The 18,278-nt window shown below is 43.9% G+C and overlaps 1 protein-coding gene across 1 annotated transcript in view; it reads right to left on the minus strand.

Annotated features, from left to right (window-relative positions):
* LPIN2 (lipin 2) overlaps nucleotides 1-17,838 on the minus strand; it is a 36,723-nt gene extending 18,885 nt beyond the window's left edge. Inside the window, exons 1-5 of the mRNA XM_065889466.1 lie at nucleotides 17,647-17,838; nucleotides 9,661-9,756; nucleotides 7,128-7,429; nucleotides 847-954; nucleotides 88-218 (exon numbers count right to left, since the gene is read on the minus strand). Coding sequence (XP_065745538.1) covers nucleotides 88-218; nucleotides 847-954; nucleotides 7,128-7,429; nucleotides 9,661-9,756; nucleotides 17,647-17,838 — 829 coding nt within the window. The remainder of the gene's footprint in view (nucleotides 1-87; nucleotides 219-846; nucleotides 955-7,127; nucleotides 7,430-9,660; nucleotides 9,757-17,646) is intronic.
* Between the last annotated feature and the right edge of the window lie 440 nt (nucleotides 17,839-18,278).

Raw genomic sequence — 18,278 nt, forward strand, 5'->3', positions numbered from 1 at the left:
ACTCGGCTTCACTTATGCGACCACACGAGGGCACCACCACCACTTATGTTCCTGTGGCCTCATCCTCAACTCCGCAGGCCGGCGAACCCTCTACCTTGGTGGACTCCGGGAACCCTCCCCACGTCCACTCCATGTGGGACTCGGATCTGAGCAGGCTCCCGGCGGGTTTCACCTCCAGCTCTGAGTCGCTCTTAGGACACACCGCCGGGGTGTAGGGGCTGCAAACACAGGACAAAGAAATGTGATGACTCTTAATAAGTCAGGAACCTCATTCTTGCCAAGCTCAAGAGATGAAAAGAAATATGTTTGAATATATCAATTTCACCCGCAGATATAAAGGCTACCTTTCCACTTGAGCTCTTTAATAATAATAAAAACAATGCCAACTAGCATTTATTGTGGACTTGCCCGGTCCTCAATAATATGTATTATCCCACTTGATTCTCACAAGAAATCAATGAGAAAGGTAATTTATAGCAGAGAAAATGCATGGCAAGATGGGTTAACATAATACAGAGAGAGAAACTGGATTTGAACACAAAGTGTGACTGCACGTTTCTTCACAGTATTAACCACAGTTACAGTTAGTAGTTGACACGAAAAAGAATTGTAGAGGGTCAAATTCTATGCTGATGATACAGGTCTACACTGGCCAACTCTGAGAATAAGTCAGATCAAGTTTAGGAACAAAGTAATTATTGAGGGGAAAGGTCTATATTTGGGTTAAAAGCACACATTCAGTTCCTCTTCTGTGTGAGAGACGTGGAAATATCATCAAGTCGAATAACAGAAAAGCTATCAGTATGTCCTTCCCTTAAGAAATGGAGAAATTTCAAGAATACTTACGTGTCTAAGGGGGACCAGTCCCCATCAGATAAGGGGTAGTGGTCTCCAGAATGGAAAAGCAGAGGCTCCTTGTATTCTTCCTCCTTTAAGGAAGCATTTGAAGATCCTCTGTGAAGGGGTGCGGGGGTGGGGGGTGGGGAGAGAGACAAAACAATGACATCTATGTCAGCTTTAAAATATCCCCCAATTCTCACTGACACACTGTTCTAAGTTATACAAACGAAGAAAGTCAAATGATTAATAACTAACTCTCTTAAAAGGAAAATATGAAGGAGAAGAGGGTTCACTGTCGCTATACACCGGATACCACTGCAATCACCATTTAAACATGGGATAAACAGGAGGAACAGAAAAGAAGATGGGATTAAAAACTCCTTTTTACATCTGTTAGGGGTTTTGATCCAGAGCCTACAAGAAGAAAACTAAGGCTTTACATATATTGCGTCCAATTCCTACAAATCTGAAGCAGTAAAGTCTTATTTTAGGTATTAGGTAATCAAGGATCTACGGGAGTTTAGTCATTTGCCCAAAGTAAAAAAGCTCCCAAGTAGTTGGATTCCAAACAAGCAAGCCCTTGTTCTTTTCCACCACACTCTCCTGCACATTACAGAAAATGTAAGCAAGCAAACAACCGAAGACAAAAGCTATGGCTCAAAAGTACCCGAAAAACTCTTAAAAACCCAGAACTTATTTTCTTCTTGGTTGGGCCCAAGCATTACCTGAGAACTTTCTCTTAGAATCTACGTGATGTAGGGATGCGAGGAAGATGACACCGAAGTAGGATAAATGCTTTCAAAATTCATTCACAGACCTTGGAACTGTAGGAGACTTAACTAATGCTAGTAAGGTTTTAATTAATTTACCCTTTTGTTTTTCTTGAATTTGCAAAATTAACATAACTAACTTGCCATATAACCTTGAAAACACCCCTCAGAAGCACTGTGGGCCCCAGTTTTTCATCTTTAAGTTGGAAATTTTTCTCTTGTCCTGTCTATTTCATAAGAGTCGATGTGAGATTTATGTGGTGTGTCGTGGTGAAAGCCCTGAAAAGTACACAGAAAAGGAGGAAAAAATCTCTGAAAAGTGTAAAACACTATATAAAGCAAATTTAAGAGCTTCTTACAGAAAATTCAATGTTCTACCAGGACAGATATGAGATGTGAAATGATGAGACGGTCTATCGCTTAATCTGCTGGACTAAAAATAGGGATAGAAACCATTTTATTAATTTGTATTATCTCTTTTCTCTCTTTACACCTTAATTTAACATGCTCTGATTTACCACTAACTCTGACACGTAACAATTTTTCCGAGTACCTGCATTTCCTAATTTAAGGTTTACCCAACCCTAATCTTCTTTCTCTCAGAAGGATTAAGCTCTGGCAAACCACCTCATTCAAGGGGAAAGATACATATACTTGAAAAAGGCTGAAATCCAGGTAAAAATACTCCGTATCTTAAGAGAGGAAATTCAAATGGTATAGAAGCAAAAAGGGAAAATTGGATGCTACGAACAGTCCTTATTTGCCAAATCTGAAAGGACAGTACAGCTTGGCCCACTACTATTCATACATTTGAAAGTGGTTTGAAAAGAGCAACGTAAATGCCGTAGAAAATTTTTTATTAAACATATTTTGTTTTGGGAACGTATTTCACCACAGTATAAAAGGTAAGCCAAGAAGAATACAGCAAAGCAAACTGGATTTAATAAAATATTGAAAAAAGGAAAGAGAGAGAGACCAGGCACCATTCAAGAATTTACAAGCCCAGGAAGGCAGGACATGGTCTTCTCTGGGTGGATCCGGACAAAAATAGAGCCCATTAGCTTAGATCCATCAGAGTGATAGAAAGGTTGCTGATGCTGAGGTTCCTTTCAGTCCTGTGACTCACTGAAAATCTGCCAAGCACGTCAAAACGGCACACGTGGCTGAGGACAGGCAGCCAGCGAGGCCAAGTACGACGGGGTCACTTTAAGTATGTGACACCAGGATGTAATAAGGGAGAGTATAGATAGATTAGAACGTGGAGAAATAGTATGAACACTGACTCTATTTACGTTGAAACACAGGACAAACAGCTGCATTAATGGTGACCAGCAGAGGATCCGCGGCCGGGCAGATGGTCTAAGGCCGGGTCAGGGTGGTTGGCGGAGGTTCAGCTGAAGTTCGTGAGAAGTGTGTCTAGAGCACTTCAGCCTTCACAGACGCCCCAGCACCGCGACTCCAAGCTCAGCTTCATTTTGTAAAACGATTATTTTTCTCATTCAAAAGCCAGAAATTACACGATGTATATACAACTATCAAAATTCACTGAACTGCATGCTTAGATCCATGAATATTATTGTATGTAAGTTATACCTCAGTTTTGAAAGAACAGGGACAAAAACCAAGACAAAGGCAAAATCAGTAGCCTGAATTATTTACGTGGGATAAATCAGAAGGACTAGATAAGTTTTAGTCTACACAGCTGGCAGCAAGTACGTAAGAGAGAAAGCGGGCTGCTAACTACCGCGACCAAAGACCCAAGTTCACCACCGTTAACACAGCGCTGACCCTCACCCTCAGTGTCCGATCGATCAATCTCACCGTGACTAATGATCCAAGTTTGCTTTAGGATACAGGACACTTCCCACAAAAGATACCTCACGACAGGGCAGAAGAGAGCTCGGCAACGTGTCTCCTGGATCAGAACGATGGGGAGGGGAACACGCGGTCCCAGGCCCCTGCCACTCAGCCCCCAGATCTAACTCTGTAAGTGTGTCTGCTCTGGTGGATTAGAAGTACAGATTCCTTTCTGACAGCATAGTTGTAACCCTCCATTGCCGTTACTGCATTTCCAGCGGCTGAGTGTTTTATATGTTTGCACTCAAGACTGTGATATAGCATCATCCCACGTGAAAAGTCTCCTCCTTCCCAGAGGCTACAAGTGCCAGGTGCACTGTTTTTAATACATATACACTTGTACATCCATCCATCCGTCCTCTAGAATGATGGACAAGGCTTCCACGCTATACTCAAGCCAGAAGCCCACCTTCAGGAGGGGAGACCCATCAGGCACAGCTCCCACAAGGCCCTGTGCGGGTTAGACCTCTCCAGGTCCCACAAAGGGGTTTCCTCTGGCTACACAACACCAACCTGCTTCCAAGAGTAATTTCATCTTTCTGCTGCCTCCTTCAAGGAGCCTAAATTAACCTTAATTCTATTATCAATGAAATTCTTGAAAAGTAAGGAGTTTAAATAGAATGCTATTTATCAAAATAGAAATAAAACCAAGTTTAGGTAACTTCTCTGAAAACAAAATTTCTTTCCTACCCGGTAGGGGCTGAGGAGGGGAAGGTAATTAAAAGCTACAAATTCCCCAAATCCCCATAATCTGTGGATCTCGTAACTGCAAAAGCAGTTGATTTCCTAGTCTTTTTCTCTCAGACTCTTTAATGTGCTCTTTAACATGCTGTTAATACTTTTGACCCTGAATATCTTCCTCCAAATTTCCGACTTTAGAATCTGGATGCTGAGCGGGAAGGGGCCTGGCAAGCCATGCAGTTCAGTCCTCGGATTTCACAGACTAAGAAACGAAGGCCAGAGTGACCACAATCAGACGTGTAACGGCCCCGTCCTCTCCCTTATCAGCTCAGCGTGAATTTCAGGCCAACACCTGCACGACCGTTACATTTTGTCTTGCATTTGTCACTGCGGACCAGACCAGCACTCCTACAGACTGGGCGGATAGAGCCTTTCATACAATCTGGAAAAGGAAGGCATGCACTAATACTTCTGCAGTGCATTCACTTACAAAATTCCTTTAGAACAATGACTTGTGCACTTAGCACGTGACTCTGCACGTTTTAGAAATGTTTCACCTTCCTAAATTGAAGCCGCGGGTTGTTTAGGAGTTCTAAACGTTGCTCTATTATAACAAAGGACACGTGTCAACAACGCTTTATAGAGGCAAAACGTTACTTCAGCGTCTTTTCCGGTCGATCCTGGAAGAGTTTTAGTTAGCAAAAATATTTCCAGGAATTAAGGTGCCTAAGGGAGTGTTACAGTGATATCCCAAATAAAATTTCCAGGTGCGTGTATTTCACGCTTTTCTCAAAAGAACATGCTTCCTGCCTACCTACACATTATAAATAAGCCAAAACTTTTAAAGGAACTGTTCACATTCTCTTTGTAATTCACCGTTTTGTTCTGTTTTCTTTTGGGGGGGTAGTGCCGCACAGCATATGGGGTCTCAGTTCCCCGGGACCAGGGACCCAACCCTGCCCCCGGCAGTGGACGCACGGAGTCCTAACCACTGGACCGCCAGGGGAGTCCCTACACTCTTCTTAATAGCACTGAAATCAAGGAATGGAAGATCTGAAAGGGTCTCTTAGTTTGTATTCCTAGGGAAGCAAAGGAGAAAGAACCCTTAAAAAATTGAAAGCAGGAAGAAAAGGATGGGAAGAGTGCCTTTTTAAGAAATTGTGGGACTTCCCTGGTGGCGCAGTGGTTAAGAATCTGCCTGCCAATGCAGGGGACACGGGTTCGAGCCCTGGTCCGTGAGGATCCCACATGCCGCGGAGCAACTAAGCCCACGCGCCACGGCTGCTGAACCTGTGCTCTAGGGCCTGCGAGCCACAACTACTGAAGCCCGCGCGTCTACAGCCCGTGCTCTGCAACGAGAAGCCACCACAATGAGAAGCTTGCGCACCACAACGAAGAGTAGCCCCTGCTCGCCGCCAACTGGAGAAAGCCCGAGCGCGGCAACAAAGACCCAATGAGGCCATAAATGAATGAATAAGAAAAAAACATATATTAAAAAAAAGAAACTGTGGAACTTTCTTTTATTAGCTTAAAATTCTTTTGGGAATCAGTGATATAAAAGTAGAGTTCAGAACTTATAAAATTAAGCTCTTCCCACCTAGTGTTTTGATTCTGAAAAAAAAAAAAAGGCACACAAATTTGTTATTGCAGACTAAAGTTTTGTATGTACAAATGGTTTACACTGCTCTGCAGAGTCTAAAGTACTGGCCCACTATGGCCTTCTGTTGTCTGGTCCTAACAAGAATTCTGCCTTCGATCAGAACAGAAACCCAGGTCTCATACGTTCATTGCGGGGGGAGTGAATCACCATGTGACAGCTGATGAGTAGGAAACAATTTCACGTATGAAAGATTATTATTAAATGTAGGAATCTGTTCTGGGATTTACAATCCAGATTTTAAAATTTTAGAAAACAAGTTAACAGTTTTGCCAAAAACGGATTATTCTACTACCTTATTCACTAACAGCATAATTAGAACAACAACATATTAGTAAGTTCTTTTCTTGACTTGACTATTTAAAATAAAAGCTTGGTAAATAAAACACTAGACGTCAAGGTAGAGTTTATGCTTGGTATACATTTGGTTACCTCCCCTCTTCTCCATGATGAAGAGAACCTGAACAGCAGTAACTTTCCCAGCAAGGGGGGGCACGATCTCTCCTTCCAGCAGCCGAGGTGAGAGCATACAGTGACAGCCAGCGTCGACCTCATAAGGCCACCCTCCCTGCACCCCAATTCAATCAGGGTGTGGACATTCAGGATCACTTGTCCAGCAGTCACCAAGGGAAAGAACCACCCTGCTGCCACACCCATGGTCCGTCCAGCGCCGGGAACGCCACCCAGCGGAACGGGGGAAGAGAGTCTTACGAAAGTCGAGTACTGAATGAAAAAGTACATCGTTTACCCCAAACTGTTACGTTTTAAACCCCAGACAGCACTGACTTGAAAACTGTCATCTATTTTGAGTTCTTCTACTGAGCTGGTAAATAACAGTGATCAAGATTTCTCACTTCAAAACAAAAACAAAACCCTCCTTCCCCCTCAACTTACTAGGATGTTGATGGTAAACTCAAAACCACCACCTTGAACTCAGGAACAGACAGACAGAGCACCAACAGCAGGGTAGGGAAACACCCCCGGCGTCCCATCTGCCTGCCAGGCACTAGGTTCAGATCTTCTGTGTGACGTATGATTTCCTTGGCTTTTGGAAACTTACTGGGTAAAATGAGACACAATGCCAGTCGGCTTCAAGCGATATTTTAGTGCCACAGCAAGGTGTCTGACAGCACTTTTTGTACAGTTGCAGAAAGGAAAAAAGAGAATGCCTCTCCCACTTATTCCGCGATAAACTGCCAACAGGGGAAAAACAAGTCCAAACCTCAGACTGCAGGCCCGGGGGAGAAGCACCAGCACCGGCTGCAGCCGAGCTCCGCCCACAGCCCATGCGCCAGGAGACCCCACCCCCACCCCCAGCCTACCTTGCCGACTGGGCGGCCTCTTCGTCATCCGAGCTCAGCTCCACACCCACCGCGTCTTCTGCGGCAGGGGAAGCGGCCTGCTCGTCCTTCTTACTGTCCTGTTTGCATTTCTTCCTCCTTCGTTTTTTCTTTTTCACAGAACTGGGGGTGAAAACTGTCTCTGTTTCCAGAACGTGGGAGACGTCTGAACTCTGTGATGGTCTTTCACTTCCACCTGGTTTCACCAAAGGGGGGTCAGTATCTGTAAAGAACTGATCTTCAGTAGGGATTGGTGAGGTGGCGAGGTAAGCAGGAAGCTCTTCCTTCAAGAGAATACGGAGAAAGAAAAGCTGCCAGTGACAAACAGTACAATGCATCAAAACCACCACCATTTTTGGTGGATCTAAATTTCACAGCGGTAGAAAGAATACCTACCTAGCTCCCCAAGGTAAGAATGTCACACTGAGCTCAGGCACTGCCCACCCTACCTAGATAGGTCTCCACCCCCCTGCAGGGCTTAGCGTCAGCTCATGTGGGTCCACGTCGCTGAGGAATTGACGTGCCGAGTCAGCACGGAGCACGTGGAAGCTCAGCCAATGCACCTGCTGCAGGGGCGGATGAGCTCGATGTCCATCAGTGCGAGCACCGTTCAAGGAACGGCGTTGCGGTACATCCACACTAGGGACTACCGTGCAGCTAGTTAAAGGACAAAGTTCCACCCAGAGCTCTGACTTGGCAGGGATGCTGAGGACATACAGTTAAATGACGACAGTGAGAGAAACAAAAGGTCAGTAACCGGAAGTCAGGTGGGTTCGGGTAATGTTTATCCCCCTTTAAACTGTGAGCCCCTGGAGAGAGGGACTTTTCTTCATACTCTGTAGCAGAGAGCAGTAATTCCAGGGTTGTTGAATGAATTAAATTTTTTAATTTGTAAAGAAAAGCACATCATACTGAAGAAAATCTGGTCAACTTGGCCATACATGGAATAGGAAAAAAAGGCTGGAGAGCTGACACTCTCCAGGTTGACCTTGCTAAGCATAGTTTTAAATGGAATCACGAGAACTGGTGTGAGAAGCGGGCAGCAGACTCTCAGGAACCTAGTCCTCTCGCTGACTGCATCTGCTGATTTATCCGGAGCCTCGTCAGTGTGACAGGTTACATCAGAAGTGTTCTACTCTTATGGTAACTCGCTTACTGCTTCATTCTGCCTTTTGCCTCTGTCTCTGATGAGGAAGATTTTTCTCTAGGCCACGTAAATGCAAATAACGTAATATAAAAACAAACAATTAAGATACTAGGAAGAATATTGGTCTGGTAGGTTCCCCCTTCACAAACACTGTTTCTTTGCTGTTTACAGAACAGTACTGACGCAGCTGGCTTCCAGGCTAAAGTAAAAACTGGTAAACAATCTCATTCTGCTATTGTTTATCTTTTCTTTGTGAATTTATGACATCAAACTGGCAGTTCATCTTCAAAACCAGAAAAGTAGCTCCGTGCCCTTAACAACTTGAAGCTTATTGTTTTTGCTGAGATTTTATTCTTTATGATGAAAGATTAACAATGCCTTCTAAGAAGTTGCTTTTTCTTTTTTACTTTAAAAAAAATTTTATTTGTTTTATTTATTTAGTTTTGGCTGCGTTGGGTCTTTGTTGCTCTAAGTGGGCTTTCTCTAGTTGCGGTGCGCGGGCTCCTCAGTGCGGCAGCTTCTCTTGTTGAGGAGCACGGGCTCTAGGCACGCGGGCTTCAGTAGTTGCGGCACGCAGGCTCACCAGTTGTGGCTCGTGGGCTCTAGAGCGCAGGGTCGGTAGTTGTGGCGCAGGGGCTTAGTTGCTCCGCGGCATATGGGACCTTTCCGGACCAGGGATCGAACCCGTGTCCCCTGCGCTGGCAGGCGGATTCTCAACCACTGCGCCCCCAGGGAAGTCCCCTTGTAAGAAGTTTTATAAAGATCCACTTTAAATCAATCAAGAACAGCTCAGGAACATTCACATCAGTGGATACGTGAGGGGAGTGGGGCAAATCGTGCTCTCTTGCTGAAAGAGGCCAAACGTGCAATAATCATTCATAAAGGGCAGAGGCCAATTAATTTAAATCTCTTGAGACTTTAATAAACTAATGCACCTGACTCTTCAAGGTTTGGGATGTAATGTCCCCAACGAAAACGTCAAAACATGTTTCCCAAATTTAAAGGTCACACGTGTACACACGCAGACACGGCCTGAAGAGATACGCCGTGATTATTCAGGTGGAACTGAGTGTATTCAGGCCAAGGTGTAAACTGTACAGACACCACTTAATAAAGTCACTGGAAGCTCACAAGAGGGCTAAGTGCCAAGGCCTTCAGCACACCCTGCAGCCTGGAACTCGTGCGGGGAAACTTCCTGCCCCTGCAGCTCCTTTCTGACAGCCGAGTTCTTCAACCTAAAACTAAAGCTTGTCTAACCAGCAACAATCGTCCGCACAACTCACCAGGAAAACTAAACGTTCTGTTCTGGGATGTGCACCGTGGGCCTGAACACAACGTGTGAAGTGGATGTGACCCACCAGAACTTACATATTCCTCTTCGGTCTCCTCCACAAAGAAAGCCTCCCCATTGTCACCCAATTTCATGTGAAGATCCACTGCATCGCCATTGATTTCTATGTCAATCTAAGAGGAGAAACAAAGTGTGACTTGGCATTAAGAGTCTGTCATTCAAGCTCAACTAAGCCTAGCTTCTGGGCTCTCAGGCCAAACGCAGTACTGAGGCTCCCAGGGTGACGGCCCCAGAGAGACCCCACCTCCTGCCCCACGTCCCACCCTTATACCACCAGACTGAAAGTAAACGTTCCATCACCTACTCTCATGACAAATTTTAAAAATATATTTAATCTCTCAAATGTCATAAAACGGGGGAAATGTCATCGTCAACACACACTTGAGCCCCTTTGGAGGTTACAGCACAGCCAGGCCTCACCGTGCGAGGCTCAGATCAGCAGAAATCTCAGTTACCACAGTATGCTGACTGCGTAACTGCAGGAGAGGCACACGTTTCACCACCAGCTCTTCCATCCACAGGTCACCACAGCCGTCCTGCGGTGTCCGCAGGGGGTTGGCTCCAGGACCCTCCTCAGATACTCAAATCCACTCATGCCCAAGTCCCTAACAGATAAAAGGCTGTAGCATTTGCATATAACCTCCACACATCCTCCTGTGTGCTTTAAATCATCTCTAGATTACTTATAATACCTAATACAACATAAATGTTATGTAAATACTTGCCAGCATGCAGCAAATTCAAGTTTTGCTTTGGGAATTTCCTGGAAAAATTTTTTTCCAAATATTTTTGATCCGAGGTTGGGTGAATCCTTGGATGCAGAACCCATGGGTACAGAAGAGCGACTGCACGTACGTAAGAGATGCCCATGGTGATCAGTAACTCATTACGTCACTTTCTCAAAGTCTGTCGGTGACCAGTCCCAGCACATCTGTCACTCAGCAGGCAGAGGCGGCAAAGCGTGCGGGTTGGGTTGCCTCCTGGTCTCCCAGTGACAAAGCCAGTTGACATTTTATAAAATGGATAATTGAAAGAGGCAACTGGCCAAGATCAGAGAGCAGTAAACAAGCAAACAGTACTAGTGCTGGAAGTAAAATCAAACTGAACGTCAGCAATTACAGAAGAAAGAGCCGACCTTGCGATCAGGAGACTCAGGATGAGCTGCCAGAGGAACCTGGAGGTGAGTTTATACCAGAAAGGAGGAACATGGCTGAGACAAAAGGATGAAGACCCACAGGAAGGGACACAGGCAGAAACCTGCAGGTTGAAGCAACTCCCAGAGATGCTTCATGACATGGGAATTTCAAAGGATGAAAAGCTAGAAGCTGATGTAGACTTAGAAAGGAGTAGGACAATTTACCAAGACAAAGAAAAGATACTTGTTCCATAGCGTGTTACATCAAGAAGGTAAGCCCTGTTCAAACTACTCCTGGCGAGTTTTTTACAAAGAAATTTAGTTCTCATTGTTTCTAATGTTTTAAATTGCAGTGCACCAAACACTATTTTACTATTTTTCATTTTCTTATATATTTATAACTGATAGTAGGAGTTTTTAAAAGTTTTGACCAAAGCTTACAGAGGTCGTGGAAGAATCCTAATTTCCCTCATCGACTAAGCTTCCTTTTGCAGGGTTTCAGCTTGCCCATTTTTATGGTCTGTACTACTATGCAAAGTGAGGAATGTTTGTTTTTATACACACACACACACACACACACACATATATACATATGTATATATACACATACACATTTATGTATCAGGTACTACCATTTCACTTAAAAATAATGTAACTGCTTATCTGTAAGCTGTGAATAAATACTCTTAAATATTTTACAAAAATAAATACAAACTTTCAAAACTCTTATGGATAACTTGTAAACTCTGGTTTTAGACTGTTCAGGGGATATAAAGATGAACACACAAAGGCATAATACAGACAGAAGTAGAACAGTCCGTAACCTCAGTGTCCTTAGCTCTGCATGGCCCTCGTGGTGCGAACAACTGTAGAGTCTGCTGGGTGTGTCCCAAGGAAGACCAACGACCGCTTCTGACCAGAGACCGAGCCCCGGTTCACGTCCAGTCATGGAAGGCAGCTCCATCTTCCCAGGAGCCACGGAATGATGGGATAAGTAACATCATAGTAAAAAATATTAGTTGACATATGCTGTCAATGCTTGTTTTGAAAATTCTACGTGTGAATACCATAACCACATTGAAGGGAAGAAGAAGAAAACTAAGTAACTTTGAAAAACGGTATGTTGACTACAGAATTCTAAGTCCGAGGACAAAAAGAACTATAAACAAATATTGTACTGTAGTTAGTAATTTTTTTTGAATCACAGACATGGGTCAGCAATTCTGAAACTACTTTATGTGTATGCTAGTACTGAACAAATATGTAAATATACTGTAGGTAATGAGAAGCATGTTTCTCACCGTCAGAGGAAGAAGCTACAAATATGGAGACGAGGAAGAACCCTGTGGTGATCGGCTGGAGAGGGAGGAATCACTGCGAACTCCCGATTTTCACAGACGGACGCAGATGCAGGTGTGGGCACGTGTATGTATATACATACATGGACTTTCTAGCTCTGCTGGCTGAGAGGGCCTACAAGCAATTATACCTCAGGCTAATGAGCACACCCAGTGACCACGTCTTTGTTTCCAGATACTATTCTCCAGTAACAGGAACCAAGGCTCCTTGGAGAAATAAAAATAATTCTGGGGCCGAGGCAGGGAAAGTAGAGTCTCCTGGAATATCTTATGGTGCCAGAGAGTAAGGAAGTGCTCAAAAAATGATGGGAGCGTTTCGAAAGGACTCAACTGGAAGGGGCATCCAACAGCCAAATCTGGGACAATCTTAGCAACTACAGAAATAATGACTATAACCCACAGGGTAAAATTAATATCCGTGAGTCCACACTGACCTAATTAAATAACTGAATAATTAAGTAAATAAGAGAAGAAAAGCTCTCTGACAAAGTACAATTTCAATTAATAATTGGAGCAGGAAGAATGGAAATAGAAAGTCACCATTTGGGCAACACCACAGCAACAGCCGCCGCAAAGTCCACCGCGTAAGCTAAAATTCATGGTGGAAGCACGACGAGAAACAGGGTGTGCGCACAGTCTCAAAGCTTCTTCCCACAGGTAAACTCACAGCCAAGAAACCTCGCAGACGCCATTCAGCAAGTGATCAGAGTTAACGTCACCAGTAAGGAGACAGCAGCAGGGCGGGGCTCCAGGAAGGGCACACCCCCGCGCGGTGTTATTCTCACCAAGAGGAGAAAACACCGGACAAATTCACACTGAGGGACAATCTACACTGTAACTGTTCTGTACTCTTCAGAAGTCAAGGTCATATGGAAAGACCTTGACAGAAGTCAAGGTCATATGTTAGAGAACACAGGGTGAGAGTAACACGGGATCCTGAAACAGAAGACAGTAGTGGAAACACTGGTGAAATCGTAATAAGGTCTTTTGCTAATGGTTTATACTGATGTTAATTTCCTGGTTCTGATAATTGTAACTATGGTGTCGTGAAACGTGAACATTAGGGGAAGAGGTTGGGTGAAGGATATATGGAAACTTTTAAAACTGCATCTGCAATTTGTCTGTACATCTAAAATTAACATAAGCTAAAAACAAATGTGAAAATCATAAAAAACAAAGACTGAGGAACTGTCACGGAGTGGAGGAGACTAAGAGGACAGGACAACGAAACACTCCGTATCTTGATGGTGCTGATGGTTTCCTGGGCGCACACATATGTTAAACTTACCAAATATATCCTTTGAATATGTGCAGCTTGTTGTGTGTTAATTATGAAATGAAGCTGCAAAAAAGGTAACACTATAAAAGGAAATCAGAAAAACAGGCAACTAAGAGCTGAATACAAAGTAAGTTTAAAATCCTACACTAAAAAATCCCTATGTAATTTCAGAAATGTTAACAAAATGACTATTTTACAAAAAACTCAGTTTTCTTCTATTTTTTAAAAGACAGGGCCGCATGAAGCAGTTTCCATAGGACGAACACTAACCCTAACTCATAACCCAGCCAGCCTTCTTAGTGCTTTCTATTACTGCGAACATTTACTGCTAAAAAAGTTGCGTATGGCATGAACTCCTAACTCTTCTAAAACAAAGTACTGCCAGAAATTCCCAGGCTAAAGAAAAACACGCTTTCAGATAAGTGTTTAAGCTTTTTCTTCATAATAAACTAGTTGAAGTCACACAGCATCTCGCGTCATCTAAGGTTTCTAAAGCAGCTGTAATAATAGCAGCTTCTTCCACAATCATAGGAAGAATGTTTCTAACTGAAAAAGTTATGTGGGAACAGAAAAAGTAATGAAAAAAAATTTTTTTTCTGGACTATAGGCAAGAAGATAGGGAAAAACTAAATTCACTCTGTAATGCCAGATTTCAAGTTTCTCAGGATGACTTAATTACATTTTTTCAACTAGAAGTCAGACATATAAAATAATTTAAATAGCCATGTTCGCTGACTTGCTGTTATATAAAATTTTAAAGTTAAACAGTACAAATGAAATATTTAAAGTTATTTTATCTTTAATAAAAAATAAAAGATTCAAACTAATATCGTCCTTCAAAATTTTCACCTTTGCAGGTTACCCATTTATCTAATGTAGCTGGGAAAACGGAATGACGCTTCTTTAGGATGCAAACTCAAAGTCTGTTTTAAAACTATTTTAGCAAAGTTAACCCTTTGGTTTCTATTTATAGCCCGTATTTTTAGGGATCAAATACGACATTTCTTAATACGACTACTTTAGTCTCTTGATCTGACTCTCAATGGAGTTTGGTTCTCTCCAAAAATTAAACCTAGTATCAAATTGTGCCAATATGGAGCATACTTAAAGGAATGTGTATGCCATGAGTTCTTTAGGTCACAAAGGAAAAATACTGAAAATATTCTGAGATGGCACCAAGTTGGAATAAATGCTTCCCGAGGTGACGACTGTAAAGAGGACACTCATTTTGATGTTACTACTTCTGGTAAGCTGGTTTCTAAAACACTCATTTCCATACAGTCATACTTCCTACACTGTGCCTTAAGTTTGCTCAACATATGTGACAGATGTTGAAACAGAACTGATTTGGAGAAATGCTGGCTGTAGCAGACACTCGTCTTGGCAGGCCATCCTTTGGGTAAGAATGTCTCTGGTCTCCTTTGGGGATCTCGTCTCCTCGATTCCAGACCATCTATTTCCGGTGCAGCTGCAGAGCGTGGCAGTGGGGCTGCTGCCCAAGCCAGGCCAGTCAGTATATTCCACCCCCACCTACAGTGACTAGTTCCCGAGACACGCGACCCCAGGCTGACAGGGCGGCTAACACTGGTCCTTCTGTAGGCAGGAGACGCTGTCTTCCCTCTGGGAAGTCAGTGCAAGTCAGCCTGAAGATACTGGCAGCCATCTTGCATGAGACAGACAGACACAAAAGGAAGCAGAGCTGAGAGGTGAGGGGAGACAGTCCTGTCAACACCTTCAGAGGCTCTAAGTAAAGCCCTGACTCATTCAAATACTCGCGTACTTTACTTACACAAGCCAATTTAATTCCTTTTTTGCCTAAGCTAGTGTGAGGTGGATTCTTCTCATCCACAATGGAAACGGTCCTAATACACTGGGTTATTTAACTTTGGTAAGTAATTAAATCATCAGTTGTGTTAAATCAACAAAATATTTTAAAATATCAAGTGCAGGCTTACCTTCTGAAATTCAACTCCTGAGTTATGAAATATACAGGGAGTGCTGTGTTCTATCAAACAAGAACACAGCACTGGCAGTGGGAAAATTATTATACTGCATCTTTCTAACCAGAGGTTTTAAGGTGGTTATGATTTCAAGTCCACTTCACAGGTGTCCCCATATTTGAAAACTGGGTTCTTAACTTAAAAGTCAATGGACAGCTTTCCCTAATCCAGAATGATCTAAAATAACACCAACAGTTCGTCCAAGTTGCCAGAGTGTCTCAGGGCAGACACGGTTTTGGCTTTACTGTCACAGGAGTGCTACGCTTTGGTGCAAATAGCCAAATTTCCTCCCAAATATATCCTCTGGGTCTCTGGGCTACCAAGGGAAAGAACTTTTCTCTTTTCCTGGGTCTCACTCGATAGACTTCTACTAAAAGTTAAGGGCTTGACAAGATATTGAGCACAATGATTTGCGTAGCCTCACACAGAAACTGTCTACTTTCTTAATTAGAAGCATACAGCATGCAGAAAGAGAGCTCTTATCTGCCCAGTCGCATTTACAGATGCACAAATGCCTACATACATCAGCCTGCGGGTTCCAGTTTGAAGGCCAGAAGACTTATCCAATCTGCTGATCAAAAACCCAGATCATAGATGGGAAAGGGGCGGCGGGGTGGGGAAGGCTTGTAAGCCATTTTGCAAATAGATCCTGGCACAATTAATGGGACGTTTCAGTGCATAAACAGTTTGTTGCTGATGCTTCCAAAGCAGATACGGTCTAAAGTACTACAGGTTAGTGTTACCAGAAGAAAGAAAAAATTCTGGAGAAGCTAAACTGTGGCTGAACACTGTTTTGCAATGGAAAGTTTCCAACTCACTCAGTACATCACCACTGCTCTTGGTTTCCGAAGTGACTCTGAACAGAGGCCAGACCACACAAGCCCTGCCACCCTGAAACATGGCTCTCCAGTCACTTTCAAAATAACATAAGTTCAATTAAAATAGAGGGAAATTTCTATCTTAAAGAATAAGATCAGGGACTTCCCTGGTGGCCCGGTGGTTAAGAATCCGCCTGCCAATGCAGGGGACACAGGTTCGAGCGCTGGTCTGGGAAGATCCCACATGCCGTGGAGCAACTAAGCCCGTGCGCCAGAACTACTGAGGCTGCGCTCTAGGGCCTGCGTGCCACAACTACTGAAACCTGCGCGCCACAACTACTGAAGCCTGCGCACCTAGACTCTGTGCTCTGCAGTAAGAGAAGCCATCGCAATGAGAAGCCTGCACACTGCAACGAAGAATAGCCCCCGCTCGCTGCAACTAGAGAAAGCGCGCGCACAGCACCGAAGGCCCAACGCAGCAGAAAAAAAAAGCAGGATCAGCTATGTTATTAGCTGAAATCTGAAAACAGATGTTTTCAACCTAGGACAATGGTCCTCTAACACATACTTCTGTGCTACAAAATGGTGTGGATTCTTTCATTGCGCTTGAAAATCCTGACAACATCTCCTTATGCTGCTTAAGTAGATACTGTGGGACAGGAGTAGAAAGAAAAATACTACTATGTACACGCCAAGTTTACTGTTAGCTCAGTTTTTTCTAACATGATTGATATCAGATCAGATATACTAATAGACTTTCCAAGCGCTCCATAACCTGAAGGAAAGAAGATGTAAAAAAAAAAAAAAAAAAAACCCCAACACAAATACCTTCTTTCTGAAAGAATCTTCCCTAAAATAAACAAAAGCCTGTGGATTTTCATTTCAGTCAGATTTGGGAATTTGCCTGGTATTTACAATAAACTTTAGATTACAAGTAAGATTTTACAGATTTGTCAAAATAAACGCACAAATTTGGCATTAACGTATTTCATTTAGACACAGGTACTCTTGAGCATGCCTATCTATTCCATTCACAACTGGTCTGAAGGCATTACATTAAATATTTTAAGGTGCTGTAAAAGGTAGAGGAACTTTTTCTAAATACACCTGATTTCCCCATTTACAATTCTAGTTTCTGTTTTGATTTTCTGAGTTGCAACATATAGGATTATTAAGATGATGTTCACCTCTTTTTCCCCCTAGACTTCCTGTAGTAGGGCTTTTTGAATTTAGAAGCAACTTCAAAAACAGTACTGAAGACGGACTTCCCATACCGCCGTCTTCAAAAGCATATGGGTTTTCAAAACAGAAACACACACACAGAGGTCCCGAGAGCTCACTGGAACGATTTACTCTGCCCCACCCCCACCCCCGGCGTCTCATCCTCCTGGAGGACAGGAGGCCCGCACTCACCACTTTCTCTTTGGACCGCAGGACGCCCAGCTTCCCGAAGCGCACGTGGAAGGGCGAGCACTGGTAGGAGCCATCCTGCTGCCGCACCACCACGACATCGATGCAGCCGGACAGTGTGGCCTGGTTAATGCCCTTGTAGAGCTCCTTCACAGTGACAATCACCTGCCCGGCCAGCTGCCCCACGTAATTCATGGTTTGAGACTATAAAAGACAAGAAAAAAAGTGGATGAGACGTTAACGCTGAGTTTGTGGGTCTAGTGACAGCGACAGAGAAAAAACCGCAGGGCCTAAAACTACATGGCTCGTCCGTACTCCAGACTACGATTAGCCCTGCACACGCTGGGCCCCTGCGACTCAGGCTAATGCGGCCGCTCCACACTTCCACGCGTCGGCAGCCCCACACCGTCCGTCCGCCTTGCTGCTGACAGGCAGCCCAGCCGGGCATGCAGAAGTCCCCTTTCCCTTTCCAGCATCGCAGATCGGGCCTGCTGCCCCTAGGCGTGCCCCCCAAAGTTCAGAACCCACAGAGACCCCCAAAGAGCCCCGACTGCCACACGGCCCTCCTGCCCAAGACAACTGGGGACCTGGGGAAAGTGCATCCACTCCGACCAAGCAGCTAAGCAGAGAAGTGA

The sequence above is a fragment of the Phocoena phocoena genome, chromosome 13, assembly GCF_963924675.1.
Source record: "Phocoena phocoena chromosome 13, mPhoPho1.1, whole genome shotgun sequence".
Taxonomy (NCBI): domain Eukaryota; kingdom Metazoa; phylum Chordata; class Mammalia; order Artiodactyla; family Phocoenidae; genus Phocoena; species Phocoena phocoena.